A 27757-nucleotide genomic window follows, 5' to 3' on the forward strand; every position below is an offset into this window, starting at 1 on the left:
TAAAGGGCTGGGGAAGGCTCAGGACCAGCCCCTCCATGCCTGGCACCGTGGCAGAGGGGTGGAGCAGAGCAGACCTGCCCTGCTGGAGTTGTTCACCTCCTACTTGGGAAGTAGGAAGATGGGCAAGATGGTGAGAAAGCTGCAGAGAGCTGCAGAGAAGGTGGCTGGGCTGGGGGCTGGCTGTCCCAGTAGCCTGCGTGGCTCAGGTGCCCGCTTGCTGATCGTGCCATCTGTGATGCTGAGAGCTTCACCCTGCCCTGCAGCACTTTTGAAGAGGCTCTTTGAAATGCCAAAGCCCTGATTTTGTAGCAGCAGAATGGTTTGTTTTGGAGGTCTCTCTTGTCTGGGCAAGGAGCAAGAAGGCATCAGAGCTGAAACACCATTTCTTTCTGTCTTGGGCTTGAGGTGCTGCCTAAAAAGTAAATTTTTTTCCCAGGTATTTCAAAGAAGAGAAATAGTTTTACTGGTCTCCCTATAAGGTAACTGGGTGGTGGTCTGGTCCTTTCCAAAACTGGTCAAGTGGAAGGAGGTGCAGAGGCGGAGGACTACAATTTATAGAAAATACTGGTGGAGAAGTGGAGCAGGAGCCCCCCTGAGGAAGGCTCTGACCTGGCTGGCAGCAGTTGGGATTCCAGTCCAAGCTGTCTTCTGTGTTTGTCTTGCAAGTGGGAGCTGGAAACGGGTTTGAAGGTGACTTTCATGTCTCCTGTGCAGCATATGACTCCCATGTGGTCTGTGACGCTCCAGCAATGGATGCTCTGTATTCTTTAGCTATTGTCCCAGCTACCCTGAGATGAAAGAAAAACTGGCTTGGTTGGATATTTTTGCTAGCATCCTTTTATTAAGTGTATTTGTTGAGCTTTCATTTTGCACATTTCTTGGACTTCTTTATTGGTGTTGCTGGTGAACTCTTCTGAATCCACTCTCAGCTTGGCAAAGAAACTCTGGATAGCAAAATCAGGGAAAATAAACTCAAACTTTTTAAAGAGACATCCATCCCTGTTACTTATCCCTAGTTTCCTGGAATCATGCGTAATTTTCCTGCCAGTTTGGCAGAATTCTTTACATTTGGATAAATTAAGTTTAAATGTCAGATCAAACCAAGAATTAATCGGTTAGGGGGTAAAAATAAGAGGTGAGACAGCTAGGAGAAATTAGGGGAGATGCTTGTAGGAAAAAAGGTGAGAAGGGAGGCGGGTAGGAGAAGGTCTCTGTTGGCGCGGCACGGCTGCGGCTGCAGTGACTCCAGCCCTGTCCGCCTCCCTGGAGCTCTGCCAGAAATCCTTGAAGGATAATAACCATTGCACGGGCTCGGAAAAAGTATTTTGATGCTGCTAAAAGAAGGTTTGGGCCAAAGGAGATTCATCTGAAACCAAAGAGTGAAGTTTATTGGGAACAAGTGGAGACCGATCAGTGAAACTTTTCACTTCTTAGCTGAGTGACATTTTATAATTGAAAAAGAGAACATGAGGTGAAAAGAGAGCTGGACTGGAGGACAGAAACAATTCTGCTTTGGATGAGTTGAAGGCTATTGGTGTTACAGGGAGCAATTAGAGATTTTTTAAAACAGTGTTCCTTTTCTAAGGACGATCTAAGCTGATTTTAAATGGAAAATATTTTTTGTTACTTCTTCTCTCCTTTTAAGCTTTTCCAAAAAGAGACAAAAAGATCTTTGAAATGTAAAAGTTGAATGCATCAGTCGTGTAATTAACGGTCAGTTCTTTGGCACTAGAAGTGGAAGTTCCTCATAATTTTTTCTCTAAGTTAATTACTACTTTAGTCTACATTATTTCTTAATTGCTTCTTTGAACGTATATTAGACCTGAATATTTTTTAAAGGGATACATCAAATCTAGTAATACATTTGTCATGTCTGTAATTGCTCTAGATATGCTGCAGAATGGTATGCACATAGTGATAGTCCTAATCTGTATCTACATATTATACAAAGCTTTGAGCAGGAAATGCTTTACAGCTGGGCAAGGTGTTTTCTTCGGCTGGGAGACATGCTCTGCTTTAACACACCAAAACCTTCCAGTCCGGAGTTTGGATGGAGTTTGGAGAGAGGCTCTTCCAAGGTCTAGTAATGGAGGAATGACAAAATGAAGCTGAACGAAAGCTGAAAAATGTGCTTTCTTTCTTTAGGGATCTTTCCAATAACAAGATCAGTGGTTTAGATGTTCAGATATTCGAAAGCCTGACTTCTCTGGCAAAACTGTAAGTACATACTGTGCCCTTCCAGTCCTCCAGCTCACCGTGCATGTTTGAGCTGGTACCTAGAGCACATGCTTGTGTTTCGCAAGTTAGCCTTGTTCTTGCTAGACCTCATCTGTCGAGTCCCAGACAGATGTGTCCATGGACTCCTTCCCCAAGGCGTTTAGCTGCACAGTCCAGTGAATGACTGATTCCCTCACTGGCATTCAGTGAATTGGGCAGGATTTGACCCTCTGTGCTGCTAGATGGAGAGGAGATCAAGGCAAGAGAATGAGATTCATCACAAGATGCGTGTTAGTACGTGGAAAACTATGATAAAGCTGCAGTGTCCAAATCCCTTTTACCTTCTGAGGGAACTGGGTACTGAGTCTGTGGGTCCTTTGAGGAGCCCGGCACTAGTGGGGAAATGCTCGATGTCCCATCGCTCCCCACACCCTGAGCTGTCCCTAAAACTGCCCAGGCTCTGTGTGGGCCAGTAGAAGAGGAGAGCTTTGACCATTGGCAAAGTCACTGATTCAGCTGCTGATCAGATGAGTTTGCACTGTTACATGCTGATGGTTCATAGAGAAGATTAACTATTTTTTAAGGAAAAATTGGACTGTCAGATCTAAAAAGGCAGCAATAGAGCAAGCACCAAAACCTGCTTTAGTAGTTCCAGCTGAGTAGCTGGCAGCCTGGACAGCCTGCCAACTTTACACCTCAAAATCTTCTAAAAGGAGAAGGACTCATGGAAGGACTTGGAGCATGGGGACTGAACTTGAACATGGAAGCAAGCTGCCCAGAGAGATTGTGGAGTCTCCGTCCTTGGAGATACTCAAAAGCAATCTGGACATGGTTGTGGGCAGCCTACTGTTAAGTGACCCTGCTTGAGCAGGGGGCTTGGACCAGATGAATTCCAGAGGTCCCTTCCAAACCTCAACCACGTTGTGATTCCATGACTTAGTGCCTGACTGGACATTTTGCTATCATATGTATGTGGCTGTTGAGACTCAAGGTGCTCAGAGGGTAACAAGTACCCAAGCAGACCTTGGGACAGAGGTTGATCCTGTATGTTGACCAGGAAGTTGTTACCAACATGATGAACTTTCCTTTTCATTTTCCTTCTTTTACAGAGATATAAGCCACAACAAGATTTCTACATTAGAAGATGGAATATTTGATAATTTATTTAATTTAAGTGAAATGTAAGTTCCTCTTCTTTGTTTCCCAGTTGTCTATTTAGACCTTTCCTTGAAACAGCTCTTCCCTTCCCGGTGGGGTGGGATGCAGTGCTGTCTTGGGGAGATCTGGAGCATGTACTCAACCAAGCAGCTGCCTTTTGGACACTCTCCAGTTTCTTCCTCAAGCTGTGTGCTGCTCTTGGGTTCTGTTGGTGCCCTTCAAGCCTAACCTCTTCCAAGACTTTGCTTCTGTCTCCTGGATACCTCTAACCTCTGCCACTGCCTTCCTGGCTTCCGTGCTTCTCTCCCACACCATCTCTGCTGAGGTTCTTGTCTCTGGCCGTGCTCCGGGTCACACGTGCTGTTCCTGTTTGTATGGTCACACTTTAGGACTGGGAGATCTGATGAAAAGGGCACTGACCTGCAACACGGGAGACCCTGACTGAGGTGTCCAAGTCACTTGAATACATTTGAAGATGTTCTCCCTAAGTGATCCAAGTTCTTAGGCTTATAGTGTTTTTTAATTGAAGTAATGAAAATCTGCGCTGCCATGTGAAGGACGGTGGGGGCATGACACATTTCCAGGAGAGGTACACAAAGTGACAGCGCAGAATAGCAGTTCTGTATCTGAATGAGCCAAAGGATTAACCCCATGCAGTCGCTCTTGGCAAGCAAGAAAAAAAGCTCAGCCACACATTCCCTGAAGACAAGGCACAAAGGCCATTTTCAGCTCTGCGTTTTTGCTTACAAGTGGCACTGAAAAGACAGAAGGTCCAAGTGAGTCTGTCCCCACTAAGGCTGGCCGGCAAAGTGGTGCTTTCAGTATAAAACCCCTGGGTTCAGCCCCTGCGGCAGCCCAGCCCAGCTGGCGTCAGCTAAACAAACAGCTTTCCGTCTCTGTCCTGTTCGCAGCTGAATGCCAAAGGCTGTAATTTGGATCAAGCTTAGCTGCAATTAAAGTTTCCATCTTTTCATTAAACTGCCACATGGAAAGATTATCATTAACTTTGCATTTCTTTTTTGACAGATCAATTTTATTCTCTTAGCTATTTTTTTAATGGAGCTGTAAATAGTCTCCCTTAGCTGGAGAGGCTGCCATTACATCCAACGGCTGTTAGATGGCAGGCTATTTTAAATATAAGATTGTGTCTGTAATTTGCTTCTAATTGCAACAATTATTTGTAGAGTGAAAAAAAGTACTTGGAGTACTTGCCTAATTCTAGCCTCTAGAAAAATCATGTTAATTATTGCTTGATTCCCTATTCATTAACTCCCTTCGCAGTTCTTTCTGAAGCATTTCAGTGGAGTGGCGCAGATGGGAACAGTGAGTGATCTGCACACTCCTGTAATTAACACTGAGCACATGTCAAGTTAATGCCTAACTTTTGTCTGATCTCCCTGTTACAGAAACTTAAGTTGGAATCCATTTGTTTGTGACTGCAAACTTTCCTGGTTGCCCCGTTGGGTGGAAGACAGAAACGTGAGAGTTATTCAGGCGTCAGATACGAGGTGTGCCCACCCTCCTGAGGTGGCAAACCTTTCCCTCTTCGATGTCTCGTTCTTCAATGCTACTTGCGGTAAGGAGATGCTGCGGGCTGTGGTGGGGGAGGTGACTAAACCAGTGGAAATGATGGGCCTAAGGGGAGCTGGGGATCACATCTAGACCTTTTTAGACCTCAAGTCGCCAGTTCTAATCTAATTAAGCAAAGAATGGTAGCGTATGGCTATACCCTGATGCCTTAAGGCTGGAGTCAGTCACACCAGGGCTGAGATCAGCAAACTCATTACAGACCAAGCTTCAAGTGGCCATCAGATGGCACTAGCTCCATGACCTCCAGCCTTAGGCTTTTATTCTCTCAAGCTTTTAACAATCTGATTTAAGCAGTGAAATCTCTTGGAGTTAATGGGCCCTGAGGACATGCTAAGTTGAATCTTTGCAGCCGCCGGGGCTCCATGTCGGGAGCGTTGAATGAACACTGTCCCGATCTGCAGGACGCTGCCTGCTCCGGGTGCATTTTTCTGACTGCCTTGGCTGACAGAAATGTGGAGTGGCGTTTACTTGGAGGGTGGGAAGGAGGAACCCTGAGAAAACTGATCTTGCCTGGATGCTCAGCTATGTCTAAGTAAGGGAGAGGGAGGGAGAGGGAGTGCTCCCCCTGACAGGCATCAGGCGTCTCCTTTAATGTGTGACAGGAGGATGCAGTGATGAGGGCTGGGGGAACCAGAGCTGGTGGGAGCCAGCTGGGCCGCCTGATGAAGTGCAGTGCTCCCCTGGGGCCACAACCTGGGTGGTGGTTGCTCCGCTTTCCCCAGCAAAGTTAGCCCGGCCTTGCGGCACCTCGGTAGTGCACTGTTTGCCTGGTGCTGGAGTTATCAAGGGGAATAACACCGGCGCTGTTATTCTCCTTGGTAATTATTTGTTCCCCTCTTGAACTACTCCAAGGTAGTGTGGAAACAATAATGTGAGGCTGTCTTCTGGGTAATTCAGTGTAATGGGAGTAGGCTGGGGACAGCCTGCCAGCTACTGACAGTTGTTACTGACCAGCAGGGAACGAAGAAGTATGAGCAAGCTGGTGTTAAAAAGCAAAGTAGTTCCCATGCCATGGTCCTCCTCACGGGACTCTTCTTAAGAAAAGTGGCTCAAAGTTTGCAGGAAGGCTGTGGAGAAAGCTGGACAGTTAGATGGATTTGATATGGGAAGATCACGCAAGGCTGGGGCTGTTGAGATGTTTGGGGGGAGATGTTGTAGCAACCAGCAGAAACAGAGGAGCAAACATGGCTCGGTTGCGTGGGCAGAGTTGGAGAGGAGGCCAGGCAGTCCCAGCTGGGCTGCGGCTGTGCACGAGGCAGAGGGCCTGCCTGTGTCTTTGTGGCAGAGAAACGTCCCACCCTTTGCAAGTCAGTGAGGGGGAAGTAAACTCCAGGGAGCGAGCTGTTGCTCTGCGAATGGGGCTGCCGTGGCCGCCATTGTTGTACATGCCTTGCGTGCCCATGCACATGTGCGTTTGTGCTCTGTGTAGCCAGGCATGCGTTGTTTCTGTGTATTCCTCCCATGGATGCATACGTGTGCATCCTTCCACACCCCTCAGGTGCAGGCTGTGTGTGGCATTGCCCCATTTTCTAGCCCCGGATTTTTCCTACAAGTAGGTGGGAAGCTCTTGGCTGCAGTGTCTGCCCAGCTCCAGCGTGGGCCTGATGGAGAGTCCGGTGGCATTTCCCCCGTGCCCCTGATGTGCCACTCTGCCCAGCTATATTTGCTAATAGACTTGCTGGAAGCCCCAGGCAGCATGCAGTGAAACCTGCTGCACCAGACCAAGCCAAGGTACAGCCAAGGGAACACCTTTTGTCTTGGTCTTACTTGGTGGCTAGTCCTTTCGGCTCCTCTGAGGGTGAGACTCAGCAGCTCTGTGTCCCATGAGACTGTCCGGCTCTCCAAAGACCCCTTTTATTTGCTGAGTGTTGCTGCTCCATAAATCTGTGTGACTAGCTTGTTATTTCTGTCATCATTAATTAGCATAAAGAGTTTGGAAATCGTTGCTGAGGGATTAAAGACTTCCCAGGCAAGACTCAAAAAGGAAATGCTTGGAGTAGGAGCTTTCCAGGAGAAGTCCATACCCAGGGGTGTGGGGCGGTGTCTTTCGGAGGGTCTCACCAAGCCATGGCTTCACAGTGTCAGTTTGCAAGAGGATCTTCTGTTCTTTCCCCAGGAGCTCAATACATAACATGTCTGACAAGCAACCACACAGAAGGAGCTGAACTTGTCATCCTCTTCACATCTGTTCACCCTGGGAACCTCACCGAGGAGACCTGTAGTGCCCTCTGTTATGCCGAAGACCAAGAATATGGAGGTTTCAGCACCCAGGGGCAGTGTTTGTGTGGTACTGCCCATGAAACAAACTCTTCCTCCAGTTGTTTGCCGTTTTGCACTGAGCATTTGTCCGGGCAGGCCTGTGGTGGCCCATCACTCGTCCCCTCTCCCTTCCAGGCACAGCTGCCTGTGTCTTTCACAGGACTCCAGCCTCGGTACAGCCTACACCAGGCCGTGCTCTTCAATGTCAGTATTCCCATTGCTGTCAGCACTTTACTGTGGGAATTTGGGGATCAGACAGAGGTTCTCAACACCACTGGACATGCAGCTGTCCACATGTATGCCTTACCTGGGCAGTACAACGTCACTGCTACCATCTTCGTGGGCACCAAGGTCTTATACGTGCAGACAGAAATTGAGGTGGTGGCTTCACCCCAACAGTTAGAACTGCAATGTCCTTCCTTGGTCAAGACAAATGAGAGTCTGGACATACAGATCCGCAACAGAGGTGGCACTGGCCTCATGGTGTCGTACAGTATCACCGCAGAGGCTGGAGAGCTGGGCAGAGGTAAGCAGGGTTGTCTGGGTGGATGCTGGGCAAGGGAGGCATGGCACTGGGTCCTGGGACTTCCCTTTCCCTTCCTTCCCAGTGAGGAGTAATGGATGACTCCTTTGGGCACTCCTTGCTCCCCTGACTGACCGGGCAGTGTTTTGCACTGTCCTGGGCCAAGAAGATGACTGCACAGAGTGCACTTCAACAGCGAGGGGGATTTATGGGCTTCAAGAAGGATGGGACGTTCCTGGAGCCTTGCTCCCCAGATTGGATTGGTTTGGGCCTGTAGAAAGGGCGTCATGCTGGTGTTCTTCTACCTCATGCAGCAGTTCACCCCATGTGTCCCCCGGATGGCTTGGTTTTCCCGGGCAATAACCACTGCTATCAGCTGGTGGTGGAGAAGGCTGAGTGGCGGGAGGCCCAGCAGCACTGCCAGGAGCATGGCAATGGAGAGCTGGCTTTTGTGAGCAGCCCCGAGATCCAGAGCTTCTTGGTTGCTCATGTCATCAGGTAAGTGAGGAGGGTAAGGGTTAAGATCTCCTGGGGACAGATCTTGTGTTCCTGGGGTCACATCTGCGGAGAGGTGGAGGGGGGTCCTGCTGAGCCCGGCAGTGGAGCCCTGTGCAGCCACTCGGGCTGGAGAGACACACGGGTCCAGGCTGAGTACAGGGAGGTCATAGCGGTGAGGCTGCTGAGCAAAGAGGAAGAATAAGCAGGGCTTGAGCCCTTGCTGAACTTGGCTTCTTCGCTTACAGACTGTGGAGAGAAGAAGAGGAATGGGGCGGGAAGGCTGGAAGTCAGAACTGGGAGTTGTGGGATTGCTGCTGGTGGGCACCTTGTACCTTACGTTTGTGCCTATGGGTGCGTCTGAAGTGGTGCAGAGAGATGCAGGGTCAGGAGCAACCAGGGCTGGGTTGAGCAGATCTTTCACCTGGGAGTTCAGCAAAATCATCGGGTTGGATGGTGGGGAGGGTCAGGTGCTGGTGTCCTGAGGGAGTTTGGCTGCCAGGCAGGGCCTGAGGATGGCCTTGCACCCAGCTCCCTCCTTCAGCAGAATTACAGCTAGATTGTCCCATGCGCAACACCGTGACATGCAGCGGCCGCTGTAGCAAAGCCCCAGCCAGTGCTGCAATCCTGCCTCCCTGCCAGGATCCGGCACCCTCCCAGCCATGGCTGCAGCCTGAAGCCCAGACCTCTTCCCATTTTCTTTTGCCTCCTGAGAAGGAGCAGCGTTCCTCTCCGAGTGTCAGGCTCCAGCAACATCTGTTCCACCTCAGGACTCGGGCTTTATAAACAGAGAGCACTGAAAGTGTCAGCCTTTGATTAAATCCGCCCTTCGAAGTGCCCTTTCTGCAACCAGCCGTCTTGGGGGGGAGGACGACCAGGAGAGCTTTCAGGGGCCTGACAGCTCTTGTCAGTGCTCCCAGATGCAGATGTTGAAGATGGCCTCTTAATAAACATGGCCCAGAAAGCACATGCAAAGGGAACAGCTGCATGTGACGTAGGCTTTGAACAGTCCTGCTTAAGGTCTGACAGCCCCTTCTTCCTGAACTTATATCCTTGCCCTGTTCCCTTCACACTGGGATTTATCCTGAGATTGCAAACATGTGGTCCCTGCTCCGGGGAAGAGGAGCTTGTCCCTTCCCGCGGGTTAGGGACTGGTCACTTGGTGCTCTGATTTATCAGGCATTGCGTGCAGGGCTTTTGATGGGACTGCAGTGCAAAGAAATCATGAGACCTCGGAAGGGAATGAGCCGCGCAAGCTGTTTCCCAGCTGCTGCCCCACATTGCTCTCCTCCCCAGCCCCCTTTATTTCATGTATTTATTTTATTAATCCATTCAGATAAACATGAATGAGGCAGTTCCAGGATGCGATTTCCCTGGCGATAAAAAGCAAGTCAACCGAGCCGCAGGTTTTTGGAACACGCAGCCTCCATAGTTTCTTGTGGGAAAATGACAGAAGCAGAAATCTGTTTCCCATTAGAGCATGCAGCAGCGAGGACCGCTCTCTCCTCTCCTTCGCTTCTGTCGTTTGATGGCGTCCCCAGGAGCAGTGTGTGCTGAGCTGGTCGCCTCCCTACCTCCAGAAGCAGAGTGCTCCAGCCCACACCCCTTCCAGGGGACCCCGCTCTCCCCTCTGAGGCAGCGCAGGGACCCCCTCTCCCCTTCCAAGCCTCCTCAGGCTTCATTCTGCTCCTGCCGCCCCGAGCAAGGCAGCTTGGTCCTTCCTCGGAGGCAGGGGGATGCTCGCATCTTGCTTCAAAAAACGGATATTCTGAGTCCTCGTGTTCCTCTCTGCAAGGTAATGGGCCAGGCAGTAGGGCAGGGGTGGGAAGCAGCCAGCCAGCTTTTTTTTTTTTGTACTTCTTTTTTTTTTTTGATGACTTGCAATTAGATCATAGCTGGAATTAGAAAAGGAAAATCTCTATAGAGTTTTACTGATGGCAGCAAACAGGCGGTTTCCTCGCCTGTTCTCCCTAATCCTCTGCCAGTGGTTCGGGAGCAGAGCACAGCGGTTATTTATTTTTTAATCTTATTTGCAATGAAAACTACTGATTCACGAAACAGTTATTTTCGTCGTCGTTTTTCAGCATGACCTCATTAATCATTTCATCTGGTGTGAACCTAGTGGTGGAGAGACACCAATTATCTCCCTCGTCTGCATTTTGCAGAGCAGTTGTACCACCCTGGGAGCACGCTGGAGCGGAGGAGCAAGGCTGTAACAGAATTGATTGCAACCTGCAGGAGGGAGCGTGGAGAAGGAGCTGGGGACTTTGAGGGTGAATGATGAGGCTGCCCTTCCCCCCCCAGAATTTAATATGGAACAAATGCCTCACTTTGCACTGGGTGCAATTAGAAATAGTTGTCCAGGCTCTTTGTGGCAATGAAAGACCGCTCAGCACTTTCCATCAGAATCCCTGCTGGGATTCAGCCAGTTTCCAAGTGTGGAAGGGACATTTCATCTTCCTAAAATGATCCTGGCAGTTTCTTGTGTATGTGGCATTCATCTGCCTGCAGGGCTTTGGCCTCTGCTGCTGGTGCCTTGTCGTCCCCCGCCGGCTGCCGCCTTTCAGTGGTGGCTGAGGAGCTGATGATCTCCCAGCAGCTGCATCAAAAATGCCCCGATTTGAACAGGAGCTCCCGTACCTGGCACCATCCGAGGTTTAATCCTGCACTGGTGCCAGTTCCACTTGCAGTGAAGAGTTGACTATTGGCAAATTCCATAGGTCTGCAAAAACAAACCAAAAATTTTCTAAAAGGTACAGCTTTTTCAGACAGTTTTGTATGGCCATACCATTCCTCTCAAGTCGTGACTCAATACGGGCTTAAAAGTGTCTGAGGGCCATTCAGACTGTTCTCCTAAGAGGAGTCTGAAGGTCACGTCAACCTGCTGATACTTTTTTTGCAGGTACTCCCACTTGCCTGTATTGCGTAGGGTTTACTCCACCACGGGAGAGCTGCTGTCAGCCCTTCCAGCCCCCGCGAGCGGCCGTCGGCCCTCCATGCCCCCTGGGAGGGGAGGCCAGGCAGCATGGTGATATTAATAAACATACTGATAGGAAGGAAGCAACTCCAGCTTGGGGAAGCAGAAGATGTGCAGCTGGAGGGAGTCCTGGGAATTTTTGAACACAATAAAACCTCGTGGTTCTCCTCTCCGGCCAGTGTTGTCTCCTGCCTGTGTTTCATTACCCTCTCCGATACCTTTGTACCAGTTGTGGCTGGTATGAGTCAGTGCTTACCAGTTTGTCACGAGCTCCGTGGTGCTGATGGGGCCTTTAACTGGGTCTTCTTGAAACTTGAGCAAGAGAGACTGGCATTTTGGGAATGGGGTGACTCAAGTTGTGGGGCAGTGATCATCAAGGGTCTGACTCTGCTGCACGCAGTGGTCCCCTGGGCTGCTTCTCCTTCCCGGCTCCGCTGCACTGTAGTGTTGGTGTCGACTGCTCTGTCTGGATCCTTTTGGCTCTACTGTCCCCTAAGTTTATCGAAGGGCAGGTGACTTTCTGTAGCTCCTAGGACAGAGATTTGATGGGCTGGTAGATAGCAGGGTGGTGTGCCATGAAGGAGCTGTTAGTGAAGAGCCAGGTTCTGGTGGTAGAATGGATACTGAAATCCTTTAGTGACTAAAAGGCTCTGTTAAATGCACCCTGTGACACCCGGATGAAGCTGTTGTTGTTAAGATTATTATTTTCATAGAGAACCATAGATGGCATCTGGCCCAGATCCTTCTAATACTCATGATTTCCTGAAATTCGTGTCGTCGTCCCCCCCCCCCCGCCTTTTTTTTTAAAGGAGCCTTGATGTCTGGATTGGATTCAATGATTTTGCAAGCACTGGAGCGCAGCAAAGAGGCGAAGGATTTAATCTGGAGAGCTGTCAGAACTGGCTGCCAGGAGAACCCCATCCGTCAAACGCTGACCACTGTGTCCGGATGGGCCCAACAGGCCAGTGTAACACAGACCTGTGCATGGCCACGCACAGCTACGTCTGCGAGTACAAGCCAAAAGGTGGGCTTTGCTTCTCTCCTGCTGTCTGCTGGCATCGTGGGTGGGCGGCTGTCCTGTTCACTGACACGTGCCAAGGAAAAATAGGGCTGCATGGAGAGGGTCATCCAGAGCATCACCCCAGATCAAGTGGGACTGGCAACATCCACAGTATTCCCAACAGAGGCTTGACTGATAAACTTTCAGAAACCTGGCCTCAGATGAAAGGGAAGAATTTGGCCCACTCCAATCTTTGCCATCAACAAACGGAGAGAGGAGCAAAGCTCTGAGGCAGAGGTCTGGAAATAGCTCCTCTCTCTTATTTGAGCAGTCTTTGCTGCTGCCAGGATCTGAGGCCATGGTGCTGCCTTGGTGACTCTTGCTGTCCTTCTGTGGCATCTTGTAGTGTGCGAGATGTTGGGGTCCTGTGACTTAAAAGACTATAGGGCCTTGGAAATTGTTAGGTGAGCTTTTATGTGGTGTCTGCTGTGTGGGTTTGTGTTTTTGCAGCCTCCCAAATTTCCCAAAGTGCTGTAGGGAGTAAGAAAGAGAAGCAGGAAGGACATGAAATATGGAAGAAGATTTAGGTAAGAAGGAAAAGCCCTTGCTAGGGAGAGAGCCCACTGGCCCTGGTAGGAGGGACAGCATCACCTGGTTGTGCTCAGTCCCCAGAGCCTGACCTGGCTGTGAATGAGCCAGAGGTGTGTGCCGCTGATCCTGGCCACATTAACCATGAAGTCCAGAGGGACAGGGAAGATGGGGAGTGCACCTCGTGCTCAAAAATTCAAAGCAAATCATGAGGTGTTGGAAGGGAGAAGTATTTGCAGAGTTCCTAGAAGTCAAAATTGCTGAGAATTGCAAATGCAAACATTACTTGTGCAGGATGAGAAAGAAATCAAAACACCTATAAGAAGAAGAAGAAGGAAGTACAGGATTACAGCAGCTCCTCCTTCAGTAAAGCTGGAGTTACAGATTCCTGAGCGGTCCAGGCCCTGCTACAGCTCTGCTGCGTGGTGTCAGCAAGCGTGAGCAGGGTGGGGGCAACAGCTACAGGCCTTGCTGGGTCTCATGAGCTTTGTTCAAATATTTCCTTTGTAAACAGGAGTTCTCTTAAATGCCGAAAACTTCTTTGTGGGAGACCCTGTGTTTGACGTGCATGAGGCTGTGAAAAATGTGACAGAAGAAGTGCTGTCAGCTCCATGGCAAGCTGTGGAGGTAAGAAGGGTTTGCTCATCCTTCTGCTGCGGAGGGAGCCCAGGGAGATGCCGGCAGGTGAGAGCCTTGTTTGTTTTGCAGGTGATGGTGTTCCCTGAGCTGGCATTCAGGCATGAGGGATATTTGACTGCCCTGGAGTTCGTGACACAGGAACTGCATCAACCTGTTCAAGTGAGGTTCCAGGTGCATAGACCAATAGATGGAGAAGGTGAGCTATCTCCTCTCAACACTTGTGGTATTGTTAGAGCTGCCACCATCAGGACCGTGTCACACTGAGTGTGTGTGGCCTTCCTGTGGCCCCTCTGTCTTCAAAGCAGAAGCTTGCAAGCCTTAAAGGCTCAGAGATTAGGTTCTATTTTTCGAGGAGACTCAAGTGCAAAATCTGCAGGCATGGTTGGACAGCCTGAGATTGCCTTGGAGAAGTGGTTGTCCTGGAGAAATTAATAGAGGGAGAAACCTGTCTCAATGCGTGAAGAAAATGTGAGTGTAAGGACCGTGTAGAAGCGAATCAATCTTCTGAGTTATACTTTTATACTTTGGGAAGACATGACATGTCAAGTGGGAATGTCTTCTGGTCCATCTGGCCCCACAGGTTAACAAGGAAGAACATTTTCCTGAGCCAATTTCTTCCTCATGGCTGAGATATAATCTAATAAGCCTTTTATTCCTTGTACAACAGCTCAATAGTCACAGTTTTGGCAACAATTAATTTTGCAGCAGAACTTTTGCTATAGCCATAGAGTTGGCTAGTTACAAAAGGATATTTTTTGACACTGAAAAGCTGATACTTTGACATGGAAACATTAACTTAAGAAAAGTTGCTTAATGTGTTTGCAATGTCAAAGCCAGCTCTGCTTTTACTTGGACTTGCTTTCGCTTGAACATAGATCTCTTTTAGATTGCGAATTGATGCATTCTCACTGGAAAAGAGACTAACTTTGTTTTTAACAATCTTTGTGTCTTTGTGAAACTTTCCCGTAAAACAGGACACTTGTCTTACGTAGTACCAGGGTGCGTTGCAGTTGCAGCTTTTACTGAGTGGAGAAAAATGGTGAATTTGGAGTGAAGAAGTGCACTAGAAGCGTTACTTGTCAGAATGGTGATCTTTGCTTTCTCTTTCACTTCTTCCAGACAACCAGGAGGGAAAAAATGCTACCAACCCATTCCACGCTGCTCAGGATGACAGGAACCGGACTCTACTTGAATGTCCTCCTGGTTTCCAGTGGTGTCATTTAACTAATTTGTGCTCGTCACTAAACAACTGCTGCAACGCGACCGAGTGTGCCAACAGTTCTCTTGCCAGCAGCCCTACCCCAGTTTCCCTTCAGCACGATGAAAGCCAGCTCAGCTATGAACTCATCAAGGAATTTCTCTTTACAATACCAGCTGGCCCTTCTTCCCAGTATCTGGTCAGTGTTTATTAGCTGCTGTAACCAGTGAGTAGGTGGGGCAGTTTTCTCTTGAAAAACTGCCCAGCGGTAAATAAAGAATTGTTCCCAATTTGCAGATGGAGATACTGAAGTCCATTCAAATGAAGTTACTTGCTCAGTGTCACACATGCCACCACTTTCTATCTTCCCCGCTCTAAGCTCCCTGCAGTAACCTGTTGCAACAGCACAGTTGGTCAAAAGTCCGTGCAGATTTCCTGGGCTATTCATAAATGCACTGGAGATAGAGCATAAAGCTGACTTCTGGGTTAGCACATTTGATTCAAAGCAGCCAAGGAGAGCGGAGTGGTGAAATATCTCCCCATGCCCTGTTTGGATCTGTGGCTTTTCTGCTGGTTTCCACTTGGCAGTAAATCCAGCTGTCTTGCCCAGGCAAGAGTTGGGTGCTGAGTGCTCTTAAGTTGAGACATTAATCCAAAAATGTCTCCTCTCTCTGCAGGTCACATTCAGAAAAGAAAGTATTTTTGTGAGTGCCAAGGATATCTTCAGTCTCCAGCACAATGCAGGCTTGGGCTTACTCCTCCAGTGCCAGCCAAGTACCACGTCCCCTTACAGAACCAACTCTTCCAAGTGGGCACTTGGCTTGTCCGACAGTTCCATCGGTGCCACCTGGATCAACAACACTGTTTGCCCTCTCCGTGTTCGCTATGCCGAGGAACAGCTGGTCCCGGTGATCAGCCCCCACAACGCAGGGCTGGAACATCCAGGTCGCTACACGGTCCGAGCCAGCGTGGACAACGGGGTCTTCAGCACCAATCTGTCCTGCAGTTTCTGGGTGGCTTCCTGGGTGTCAGGCCTGCGTGTCATCCACCCCGCTCCTCAAGGCAGCAAGGTCTACCTACCATCCAACCACACTACCCTGGTTGTCAAACTTTCCTCGGGGGTGAATGCGACAGCTAGCTGGCTGGGAGACAACCACACTTTCCCCTTCGAGGGGTCCTGCCCAGCGGCTGTTGCACCGCTGACGGCAGACTGTACCAGGGAGACCAACGACACCTGGTTTGCTGTGGTCAGCCTGAGTGGCCTCAGGGAGGGGGTGAGCACCCACATGCTTGTTGCAGAGAATGCTGTGAGCTCCCAGAACATCACCGTCACAGTGAAAGTGGAGGAGCCCATCCGTGGGCTGCGGGCCACCCCTGACCCTGAGAGCAGAGTCCTGCTAAATACACGAGTGGTGAGTGATTGCTGCTGCTTTTAATTCATCGGTAGCGTTTTTAGCCTTTACCACTAACGGCGTGTGTTTGGCTCACGAGGAGGGCTGGGGCTCGGCTCCACACTGATCCGGTGTAGCACTGCTTGCTGCTAAGCGCTGGCTGCCAGGCCATGCCGACAGTGCTGCTGCAGACACAGGCATGTGGCAGAAAGCGCTGGTGCTCTCCAGCAGGAAGGCAGCTCAGCTGTACACTCACTTTAAATCCCTCAGAGGTAAGGCAGCACCTCCTGCGAGGGGGATACTGGCTTTCCAGTTCCACAGAAAACCAGAGGCATTATGAAAGGCCAGTATTTACCTTCTTTTGACTTGTCAAGTTATTCCTTTAGTTGTTTAGATTTGCTCTGCTAAATCCTTCCATTAGCTGGCTGAAGCTATAAAAGCGTTTCATCCATCCATCAAAGTCTTGGAGTTACTCTGGTGTTTGCAGTCTTTTTTTTTTTCCTCAAACCCCCTGTCCCCAGAGCTACAGCCGAGCCCTAGGAACCTGTTCAGTAACTGCCCATCGGTACCTGTGAAATGCTCTGTTCGATCTCTGGCTGCTTATGGCAGAACTCTGTGCCTGCAATGCCTGTTGGTCTCATCCTTCCTGGCTACCGTGGTCTATAGGAGTGAGGAGGGAGCCTACCCTGTCCAGTGCAGGTCAACCATTCTAGCCTCTGGGCCTGGCACCATCAATGGAAGAGTGTCAGAGACTCAGCTTATGGGTGTAGCTAAAGCTGAGTTGTTTCTCCAAAGATATTGGAAAGTTTTTTAGCTATCAAGAAAGAGACCTGATCACAAGAGCAGAGCACTAGGGTGTGTGGGAGCAGGCAGTATGGGTTCTGCTCCCTGCTCTGCTGTTGATTTATGGAGTCAGGGTCTGCATTTATCTATCAACAACAAAGCCACAGATGACTTTTCACCTCTGTGTCATGCTCTGAGGGCGCTGTCTTCAGGTGTGTGATGCCTCCCAGTCTGACTCTGCTCCCTCTCCAGTTCAGCTGGAGATCTCCTGGGAAGTGCTGTGCATGCTTTTCTCTTGCGCTAGTGTAAAATGTTCTCATGCCTTTCAGAGCTACATCCCTGTGATGGAAGCTGGGTCAGATGTGACTTTCCGATGGACAGTAGATGATAAGCCATCTTTCACTTTTTACAATGTTGTCTTCAACGTTATCTACCAAAGCCCAGCTGTGTACAAGCTTTCGGTAAGCCAAGGCCTTTCCCATGATACCATTTCAATCCTGGGTTTCCATCTCATCCCACAAACTAATCAGGAAAAGCAGCAGGGAGAGGAGAAGGCAGAGTTGAGTTGAGGAGATTTTCACTATGCTCCTAACAAGCTCATCTGCTGTTTCTCACTGACCTGCCCTTGCAAATGCAAATAGTAAGTTTCTTCCTGTTCTTCCATTGCAGCTGACTTCGCTGTCTTCCTTGTCTTTGCTTTCTCCTCTTTTCTCCATATTCTCCTCTCTGTTTGTGGACTGTCTGTCCTTACTCAGCTCCAGCAGGGATGAGGCAGGGAGCCCCACTAGCAGGGTGCTAGCCACTGCTTTGGCAGGCAGGAGATGTGGATTCAGAACCAGGCAGAGGCAGAATGTAGATGTAAGACTTTCATAGGCAGGACGGAGCTTCTGCCGCAAGCTCTTCTGGTCTCTGTCTTGGTCTCTTTCTACTGGTGCAGACTAGAACACTGGATTTTGCCGTGACCCCAGAAGAAAGATAGAGCAGAGAGTCTGGTCAGAGGAAGGTACCTGTTGTGGAACAGGAGTTCATCTCTGGCCAGAACATCTTTCTGCATCATGCCCCCTACTGCCATAGAGTCCTCGTCTGGCTCCAAGCTGCTTGATCCATTTGCAGGGTAACTGCTGGCTTCCTGAAGAGACACCAGCCCAAGCTCTGAGGACACGCTAGCACTAATTTGCTTGGTGCAGCACTATGCTGAGTAGCACTAATTTGCTGGGTGAAGCACTGTGCTGATGAGCCTGGATTGCTTTCACTTACAGAGCCGACAAGGTGGCATTAGTCTGGAGTTGACTGGGTTCAGTGTAACAGATCCACAGAAGCCTAGACACAAACTTCTTATATCTTTTGGGGTGGGAGGTCTCTATTCAACTGGGTTTGAAGGATCCCTTCTGTCAGCAGCTCAACTCTCCTGCAGGTGAGGAGGTGGCAAGATGCGTTATGATTAGGTGCCATGTCAGTGTAACATGCCTAGGTAATCTTGAGGATCTTGCTCTACTTCTGTGATGTCCCTTCAGTCTCTTGGCTCTCTTTCCCTCCTCTGCCCAACTTTGCTTTCCCTCTCTGTGCCCACTACACCCAGGGTGCTGGAGCCGCACTTGGCATGCTTGGTTTTTGAGTCTCTCCCATCCCCACTCTCTGCGCTTAGAGCCACTCATCTGCCACTGTCCTAAGGGAACTGGGTGGCTGTTTACCCCTTGGTGGCAGCAAGTGCGTGGGGCTCTGCAGCTGGAGATAGTGTGTGGGACACATTGGAGCAGGCAAAAGGGTAGCTGGCAAGTTCAGAGCTAGAGGAGTCTCAGGATGAGAAGCTCATCTCCTTGTCCTCTTGCTGTAGAACCAGTCCTTCCTTGGACTGACTTTAGTGGTGGAAATGCGGTGGTTCCAGCAAGAGGTGGCTTCGCCAGGTAGGTGACTTTCCACTCTATGCTGCTTTCCAGTGCCATTCAGGCTATTGCCCCTGCCTCCCTGTTCCACAGGTGACTCTTCTCTGACCTAACGTGCTTGCCTGCCTGGGGAGACCTCTTCAGTAAAGTGAAGCCCCACTCTCAGGAGAGGGCAGCACGGCAAGGTGAACCCAAATGCATTCTTTATCCCACTGTCCTTCCCAGCTCACCGCCTCCAACCACGTCAGTAACTTTACAGTCAATTACAATGTCACGGTGGAGATGATGAATAAGATGAAGAACCTGACTGTGCTGGGTGTCCTGCCGGTCCTCCCTCAGAACAGCACCGTGGAGCTTACAGCAAGAGTTCAGGTTGATTCAGCTGTGGATGCTATGTTCCTGTGAGTCCTTTGCAAGTTGCCCAAACTTAGGCTCTTACTGTGCATAGCTTACCAGTCTTGCCTGCACTATTTCTCTTCCCAGGGCCAGCTGATGTCAAATGGCCCATTTCTCAGCTGCTGTCTAGTTAATTTGAAATCCCTGTGAGTGTGGTTCAGTCACACTGGCTGGGACCTGTAGTTCAGGCTGAAATACTTTTCTTTTAAAGGATTGCAACATTGCTTTAATATTGGGTTCCTCCTCTTCTTACCAGTGCTGTACTCCTCTCACAGTGACAATTCTACACCGTTGGGCACAGCTGCTGCTTGATGCTTAGCATTATGCTTCCTATGTTTTTTCTGGAAACCCCAGCCCTGAGCCTGAAAGACAACCCTAGGCCAGGCCAGGGTTCCTCTGGGATTTCCAGGATTCTCCTGTTCTGCAGTGTAACATGGTTTGCATGTTTCTGCAGGTGGGATTTTGGAGATGGGGTCCAGGAGGCATACCTGTTCAAACCTCCCTACAACAAGTCTTTCCTTGTTCCTGATCCCAGTGTCCATGAGGTTGTAATTGAGCACAATGTTTCACACGTCTATCAAGACCCAGGTATGCTTAGGACGATTCTTTGGGTAAGAAGGGGCTCAGGCGTTTTTGTTGTGAGGGAGCTACAAGGCACTTTCCAATAAAACAATGGCTTGAAAGTCATTACCTCATTCCTGAGCAAACAGCCAGAGTGACTGGAAGTCTCCAGCCATTGCCATCCTCTATAACTCTGTTTCTAGGACAAGTTTGTCCATGCTGTAAGAAGCAGGGCCACCACACACAGTCCCCTTTTTGGGCAGCAGATAGACGAGTGGTAGGAGAGCTCCATGCTGATGGGAGGGGGGTGGGGAGCACTACGGTGGGCAGCAGGAAGGGGGTCTGTGTGTGAACGGAAAGAACATCACTACTCTGTGTCTGTCAAACTGGCTTCTTACTCGGTGTTTGGTCCTTACATACATGGCCTGGTTGTAATTCCTGCTTGTTCTGGACTGGAGCAGGGAAGCCCAGCGTGTGCACAGTGTGGGAGGAGAGTATGTCCCTGCAGTCCCCCAGCATGCTCCCCACACTGCTGCAGCACTGTGGAAGCTGTTGCACAAGCATGTCCTCATGACTGGTCTTTCTCTGCTCTCTTCCAATGCAGGTGAATATGCCCTGGTGGTTCTCGTGTCAAACCAGTTTGAGAACCTCACCCACTTGACCCCAGTTCACATCCACAGTTATCTGATTGATGTGAAGATGGAAGTAGAGGAGAATGTTTTAGTTGTGAACCGTTCAGTCACCTTCAGAGCCAATCCTCTGCCATCTCCTTACGGTGTGGTGTACACCTGGGACTTCGGGGACGGGTCCTCACTGTTCACAGAGAGCCAGTCTACGGTGACATACAGCTACCCCAGAAGAGGGGTGTACAACATCACCGTGACAGCGAACAATACCATAAGCAGTGTGGAGACCGTTGAGTGTTACCAAGTGTTTGAAGAGATAACTGGGCTCCGTGTTTCCACAGATGAGGCAGCAGAGCTGGGAGCGTCTGTGACCCTTAATGCTTCAGTGCAGACAGGGGACAGTATCACCTGGATATTCGATATGGGGGACGGGACGGTGCTGAGGAGTCAGGTGCCAGTGGTAGAACACGTGTACATAAAGGACATCAACTGCACTGTGAACGTGACAGCTGTGAATCCTGTGAACTCTGTCTCCCAGACTGTGCCTGTTCGGATATTTGTCCTGGAAGTACTCAAAATAGAGCCTGCTTCTTGCATCCTTGAGCACCCAGACGTGCAGCTCACTGCGTATGTGACGGGGAATCCTGATGAATACGTCTTTGATTGGACCTTTGGAGATGGCTCGTCCAATGTCACAATCAGTGGGGACCCTGTGGTGACGCACAACTTCACCCGAAGTGGGACATTCCCCCTCTCCTTGACTCTCTCAAGCAGATTTAACAAGGCTCACTATTTCACCAGCGTCTGTGTGGAGCCAGAGATAGTCAACGTCACCCTTCTCCCTTCCAAGCAGTTTGTGAGGCTTGGTGAAGAGAGCAGCTTCCAGGTCAGTGCCATGCCTCTCTACCAGTACCGCTACCGCTGGGATTTCGGGAACAATGAGTCCACTAGATCGAGTGGGACTGAAGTGACCTACACCTACAAGAACACAGGGGTCTTCCTGGTCACGGTGACCGTCTCCAACAATGTCTCTTTCAACAATGACACAGCGTTTGTGGAAGTCCAGGAACCAGTTGGGGTAGCAAAGATTGAATATAACGGGACAAGCGTTTTGGAGTTGAACCAGATCTACCTGTTCTCTGCCAGCATGAATGGAACCAAAGTGAGTTACTGTTGGGACTTTGGAGATGGCACTACCCAGCCTGGGCAAATCGCTACCCACTCCTACAACAACACGGGCCATTACACTATTAGTGTGATGGGCCGGAATGATGTGAGCTTTAATGAGACCATCATCGATGTCACAGTGAAACGTCGGCTCCATGGGCTGACCATCAATGCCAGCAGGACAGTGGTGCCATTAAATGGTTCGGTGAGTTTTGTAGCCACGCTTGTAGCTGGCAGTGCCATCCGCTACTCATGGATCCTCTGTGACCGGTGCACTCCTATCCAAGGCTCCTCCACAATTTCCTACACTTTTCGGTCCGTGGGCACATTCAATGTCATTGTGACAGCAGAGAACAAGATCAGCTCGTTGCAGGACAGCATCTACGTCTACGTCCTGGAGCAGATTGAAGGCCTACAGGTGGCTAGCAATGACCTGGTGGAGGACATCTATTTTCCAACTAACAAAACTCTCCATTTGCAGGCAGTGGTGAGAGAGGGAACAAACATCTCTTACAGCTGGGTAGCCCAAAGGGATGGCAATGCTGTGCAGACCTTCACTGGGAAAACTTTCTCCTTGAGCATCCTAGAAGCTGGAAACTACACTGTCTATCTGAAAGCCACTAATATGCTGGGATGTGCAACCGCTAACAGGACGCTGGAGTTCATTGAAAGCATTGGTCTTTTAAAGCCTTATGCCTTCCCCAACCCAGTTGCTGTTAATGCCTCTGTTAACATAAGTACCACCGTAACCAGTGGCACTGGCATCACGTATGTTTGGTACCTAGAGGATGGCTTCTCTCCTGTAACCTCTGAACCCTTTATTATACACTCCTTCCAAAGCCCTGGAATGATAGAGGTCGTCATTGGAGCAGAAAATAAGCTGGATTCAACCAATGCAACAATTTATATCTGTGTAGAGGAGGTCATAGAGGGGCTGAGTATAGGGACTGCAGAACTGGACTGTAGATATGTCTCATCAGGCTCCACGGTGGTCTTTGAGGGGGAGCTGCAGAAAGGGACTGAAGTGACATGGCTTTGGGAGGTGCCAAACGGCACATTGACTGGCCAGTCCGTGGCAGTGCTGTTCCCCACAGCAGGGTTTTATACAGTCTATCTGAATGCATCGAATGACATCAGCTGGGCTCTGGCCAGCAGGAACATCTCAGTGCTGGATAGAATTCAAGGACTGGAAGTTCTTGCTAGCAAGAAGGTAGTGGAGCCAGGGGAACAGGTCACTTTTGTGATCAGGATGTTGTCAGGTACCTCTGTGAGTTACTTGGTGAGCATAAGTGGGGACTACTCTGTGGTGCTCAACGGGTCCAAGTACACACATGAGTTCACCAAGAGTGGCGATTATTTGGTGACTGTGACAGTGCAGAACCAAATCAGCATTGCACATGCCCAGGTGCTCATCTCTGTCCTGGAGGCCATCCGTGATGTCAGGCTCCTGAACTGCTGTGAGGAAGGCATACCCACAGGCACGGAGAAGACCTTCAGTGCCCAGGTGGGGAGCGGTTCCCGTGTGTCATTCTCCTGGCAGTTCTCCCTGTGGAAAGAGCAAGGCCAATCCGTGGTCACTGTGGCAGGAGAGAGTGTTTCCTATACTCCAGAAGCTGCAGGGCTGCTTGAGATTCACCTCATTGCCTTCAATGACTTGGGAAATGTCAATATCACCAGAACCATCCAGGTCCAAGACCCAATAGTCCAAGTCTCTCTCACTGCCTCCAATGCCTTTGTCAACAGGACAGCTCTATTTGAAGCAGCAGTGGTGCCCAGCAGCAGGAGCGTTGAGTTCTTGTGGACTTTTGGGGATGGCTCTTCCACTCAAATGACCAGGGTTGCAGTAGCCAACTACTCTTACCTGAGCCCTGGAGATTACCTGGTGGAGGTGAATGCCACCAATCTCATCAGCTTCTTCATAGCCCACCTCACTGTCACTGTCAAAGTCCTAGAGTGTGAGGAGCCAGAGGTGGAGTTAGCCTTGCCCCCTCAAGTAGTCATGAAGCGGTCCCAGAGGAACTACCTAGAGGCACAGATTGACCTCCGAGGATGTGTCAAATACCAGACAGAGCACCTGTGGGAGATCTACCGAGCACCCAGCTGCATGAACTTGGATGACTCCAGCAGGATCCGTCTGCCAAATGTTGACGTGAACAGGCCCCAGCTAGTTATACCGAAGCTTGCCCTGGAAGTTGGGAACTATTGCTTCATCTTTATTGTCTCCTTTGGAGATACCCCACTGTCCAAAAGCATCTTTGCCAATGTAACTGTGATACCAAGTAAGCTGGTCCCAATCATTGATGGGGGGTCATACCGTGTATGGTCCAACACTCAGGACTTAATCTTGGATGGGGAGAAATCCTATGACCCGAACTTGGATGATGGTGAACAGACTCCATTGTTATACGATTGGTCTTGCACATTCTCCTCCAAGGTAAGAGCAGTTTTGCACAGCCAGAGAGGGTGGTCATTTGGGACCTCCAACTGCACATCAGCTCCACTACGAACACATGTCTGGGTTGAAATGGTGTTGAGGGAAGCTTTTGTGAGCATCTTTAACAAAGCTGCTCCAGAAGGAGGACTGCAAAGTTTCCCGATTCCCAGCTCAGGATGATGGTACAAAAATTGCTGTGAAGAGTTGTGCAGTGTCACCTGCTGCAGTTGGGTGCTGCACAGTGTCCCTGTGCATGGCAGAAGTGTTGGCTCTGGAAGCCGAGGCAGTCGCATTGCTGCTTCCCTTGTACTTGGCCTCTGGTTCACAGTTTCAGTGTAGCTGCTTCCAGAACCTGAAGGAATTATGGAGCTGCTGATTGCAGTCTGAGGGGGCTGAGGGCTCTGGTCCTGTCCCATTAGCGGTTAAATGTCTCTAATTTCAGCAGGGGCCAAAATCAGACTTCAAAGGAGTCAAGCAACCACAAGTCATGGTCACTATGGTCACAAGCAGGTCACTGTCCTCACACGTTGAAGTGATAAAAGGGCAAAAACTGCCCTTCAAATTCTTATGGGAGATCCACCTCAGGAGCATTTGTTGACTGAATGTGGGATTCTTTTGCTTGTAAAAAGTCATTGTTTTCTATCTTTATCTCAGAATAGAAAGATGTGTAGTGTGTGTGAATTAGACTTTTGAGTTTAATGTGAGCTTTTTATGTTGCTTGGCAATGTTTATAAGCTATTTGATGAAGAATTAATTGCTATAAAATAAGAATCTGAAGCTCTGAAATACAGGAGTATTACAAGTACTGCTTACTAACCTGAAGAATAGGATAATGTGCTTTATTGTCCACACACCACCCTGTTTCTCCCACCCCAGCGGTGGCATTGCACGGTACGGCCTGTAACAAGGGCTTTGTGTGGACCTGAATGTTTTGGCTGTGGACTAACCCGATGTGCACCCGTACCAAGGAGGGTTTGAAAGTTCTTTTCTCCTTGCAAGCAGAGCTCGGCTGCAGGGTGCTCTCTGAATTTCAGTGCCAAGGAAGGAATTGTCACAATTTCCAAAGCTGTATTAGAAGCAGATGTGGAGTATACGTTTGACCTCACCATCAGGAAGGAGGGTATGAGCCCCGAGGCAACAAATCAAACCGTACGTACCACCGACAACTGTCGCTTTCTGTCCTTGTGTGCCTGTTGCTGGACACAGCCGAGCTGGAAGTCCTTGGCCTTTTTTCTAAGGAGGTTTCTAGAGAAGAGTGCTGCTGGCTCAGGACCGTGCCCAGCCAGGGGTGATCCCCAGGCCGCGTCCCCGGGCCCCATCCGAGAGCCAGAGCCAGTTCAGCGGGAGGTGTGGAAGTACCACTAGCTACCTGCACCAGCCTGCAAGGGAAAGCGGGGGAAGCAGATTTCAGGGCATCACTGGGCTCCATAACTGATTCCATCCAGGCCATTGGCAGGAACAGACACTGGTATTTCCATGATATATTCATCTTATGCTGCCCTAGGCAGTACTTTTTGCTTGTCTTGCCAACTCCTTTTAGCTTCTTCCTTCCTTTAGACCTTGCGTTAGTCCCTCTCCGTGCAGAGGCTGCGTTAGTGACCCAGCCTTGGACGGTACTGGCCACCGTTCCTGGAACTGAGAGTCTGCAACCGCAGATCTGCCGTAGGAGGACAGCAAAGGAACCCGTGGTCGGTAGCTCTTCCACCAGAGTGAGCAGTCCCAGGCTCTTCCCATGTCACAGCACCAGGCTCTTCCCCGATTTTTGCCCAGAGCTAGCTTCCTAAGAGCTGGTACTTAATTTTAGTGTCAACAGGTCCTGTCTTCTCTGTTTCTGAATGTTTTTAAGAGAGGATTTTTTTAAGTGCATGTTGTTTATGTCAAATTAAGCCTAATGCTGAATGCGTTTGCAGTCGGACAGCAGTTATGGTTTATGTCAGAAACATTCATCGTGGTGCATTTGGCAATTAGAGATATAGTTATTCTGAAAGTGGAAACTCTTACTGCCTGGGTTTTAAACCAAAGCTGGAGGATAAAAAGAAAAAAATTAAATTGATAGTCTTTCAAGGACATTCCGTACTATCTGGTTTCCGTGCATGAGCACAAAACAGTGATTCCAGTGTCGCAGGAAATTTGCAAATACTGTAGGAATGAATGAAGCTTCAACACACTCCGGCTTAGTGCTGTGGAATATTTATCCTCTTTTAAAAGTCTGCCATATTAAACAATGTCTTCATTACTGTCTTTCTTTGAATTCAGAATATTCATTATGCCAGGGCAGAGGGCTCTGTCGAATGCTAGACAAACCTGTTTCCTAGGGGATTAAAGGAATTCAGACAAAGTACAGGGGTCAGAGCTCAACAGCGGTTGTGTCTGAGCCACCAATGCTTCTAAAACTCTGCTCTTTCCGAGTGCTTTGCCGAGGAGGTGTGGTAGATGTCTTGAGATGAGAGCTAGAAGTCTGGGATAATGTGCTACTCTCTGGGAAAGGTGGTTCTTCCAGGCTGCAGAGCGAAATGTATTTATTTGATGCACAGTAGGAGCTGCACTTTCTGGCTGTTGTTATCATCATTCCTGTCTCTCAGGGACATAGGTAGCGTCAGGAATGGTGACGGTTCTGCACAGGCAGTGCGCCCAAGGGTCAGGTCCTGAAATGTGGCATGCGGTTCTAGTCCAAGCCCTGTAGATCAGAGCAGGGATGGAGGAGACAGCAGGACCATGCCCTGGTTTTGCACAGGGCAGCACATCCTCAGTAAACCCAGGCTCCCGGGCTCGCCCAGAGCCCTCTGTTACTCTGGACTGTAAATGCTTCCCATTTAGCAACCTTCTGAGTGGAGGACCGGAACCCACAGCCCCACACTCCTGTGTCCACGGCAGATCTGCTGTGACCCCACCAGGTCAGGTACTCCACAGCTTCAGAGGCAGGACCAAGAGTTTGTCCCACAGAAAACAAAGGAGAGCTGCAGTTCCTTCCCAGGGCAGGTGCTCACCAGATATTTGATCTGTGCTGTAATGGAGGCTTTCCTCCTCCCAGTTATTCTCCTCCTCTTTTCCAAACTCTAGCACAGGTCCTGTTTTTATAGGGCTAACAGCTGCCCTGAGATGGTCAGTACAGCAAAGTCCTTCAGTTAGCATCATCCCCACCCGACAGCACAAGCAGGACTTGCTGGGAATTCAGCACAGGACACCAGAAGGACGTTTTGAAAGTGCTGTAGGTTGTTAAAAAGCATAAATAAAGTAAATCCAGAGTTGCCTAGATTGGCCCAGCTTGGCATTGGGTGGCTCTTGAAAATCAGTGCCAGAAGAACTCGCTCTGGCCAGTGTAAGAAAAGTGATGTAGCTTAAGTCTGACGTGAAATCCTTTGGAAGTGCCTTTCTGCTGTTCCCTTAGCACAGACTGGGCTGGTGCAGAGCAATTCCTCCTTGCAGAACCAGGTGCTGAGATGTCTATTTCCCTGTTTGATGCCTGTATTTTTGTCTTAGATCTTCTGATGGAGCCTCTTGCTTCCCCAGGTATTCATCAAAAGGGGGGGAGTCCCTATCGTGTCCCTGGAGTGTGTTTCCTGCAAGGCTCAGTCTGTCTATGAAGTTAGCAAGAGCTCCTACGTCTACCTGGAGGGGAGCTGCCAGAACTGTCACAACGACTCCAAGCTTGGGGTAAAGTTGCTTCACCTTTGGTGGACTTCAGGGAGAAGGGGAGTTGGAGAGGACAGGCTGGACAGAGCTGTGTGAAAAATAAAGTCCTGGACCTAAACTGCCATAGAGACAAGGAGGGGAAACAAGCCCTGACTGTAAATGTAGTTGCAGTCTGGGTCTGGCTGAGGGGATGAAGAAGGCTGGCTGATACTGGTCTCATTGCAGCCCCTGGAACTGGC

At 49.6% G+C, this 27757-nt stretch overlaps 1 protein-coding gene across 2 annotated transcripts in view; it reads left to right on the forward strand.

Moving 5' to 3' along the window:
- Positions 1-27757, forward strand: part of PKD1 (polycystin 1, transient receptor potential channel interacting) — a 98634-nt gene that overhangs the window by 38310 nt on the left and 32567 nt on the right. Inside the window, exons 2-17 of one of the 2 annotated variants that reach the window (XM_075767332.1) lie at positions 2146-2217; positions 3327-3398; positions 4782-4951; positions 7082-7750; positions 8062-8245; positions 12029-12243; positions 13322-13434; positions 13516-13642; positions 14566-14843; positions 15322-16056; positions 17148-17279; positions 18927-19102; positions 19552-19685; positions 20263-23885; positions 24885-25034; positions 27396-27539. In XM_075767332.1, coding sequence (XP_075623447.1) covers positions 2146-2217; positions 3327-3398; positions 4782-4951; positions 7082-7750; positions 8062-8245; positions 12029-12243; positions 13322-13434; positions 13516-13642; positions 14566-14843; positions 15322-16056; positions 17148-17279; positions 18927-19102; positions 19552-19685; positions 20263-23885; positions 24885-25034; positions 27396-27539 — 6994 coding nt within the window. The remainder of the gene's footprint in view (positions 1-2145; positions 2218-3326; positions 3399-4781; positions 4952-7081; positions 7751-8061; positions 8246-12028; positions 12244-13321; positions 13435-13515; positions 13643-14565; positions 14844-15321; positions 16057-17147; positions 17280-18926; positions 19103-19551; positions 19686-20262; positions 23886-24884; positions 25035-27395; positions 27540-27757) is intronic. The other variant, XM_075767333.1, reaches the window with a different exon arrangement.

This window comes from Balearica regulorum, chromosome 15 (genome assembly GCF_011004875.1).
Source record: "Balearica regulorum gibbericeps isolate bBalReg1 chromosome 15, bBalReg1.pri, whole genome shotgun sequence".
Lineage (NCBI taxonomy): Eukaryota > Metazoa > Chordata > Aves > Gruiformes > Gruidae > Balearica > Balearica regulorum.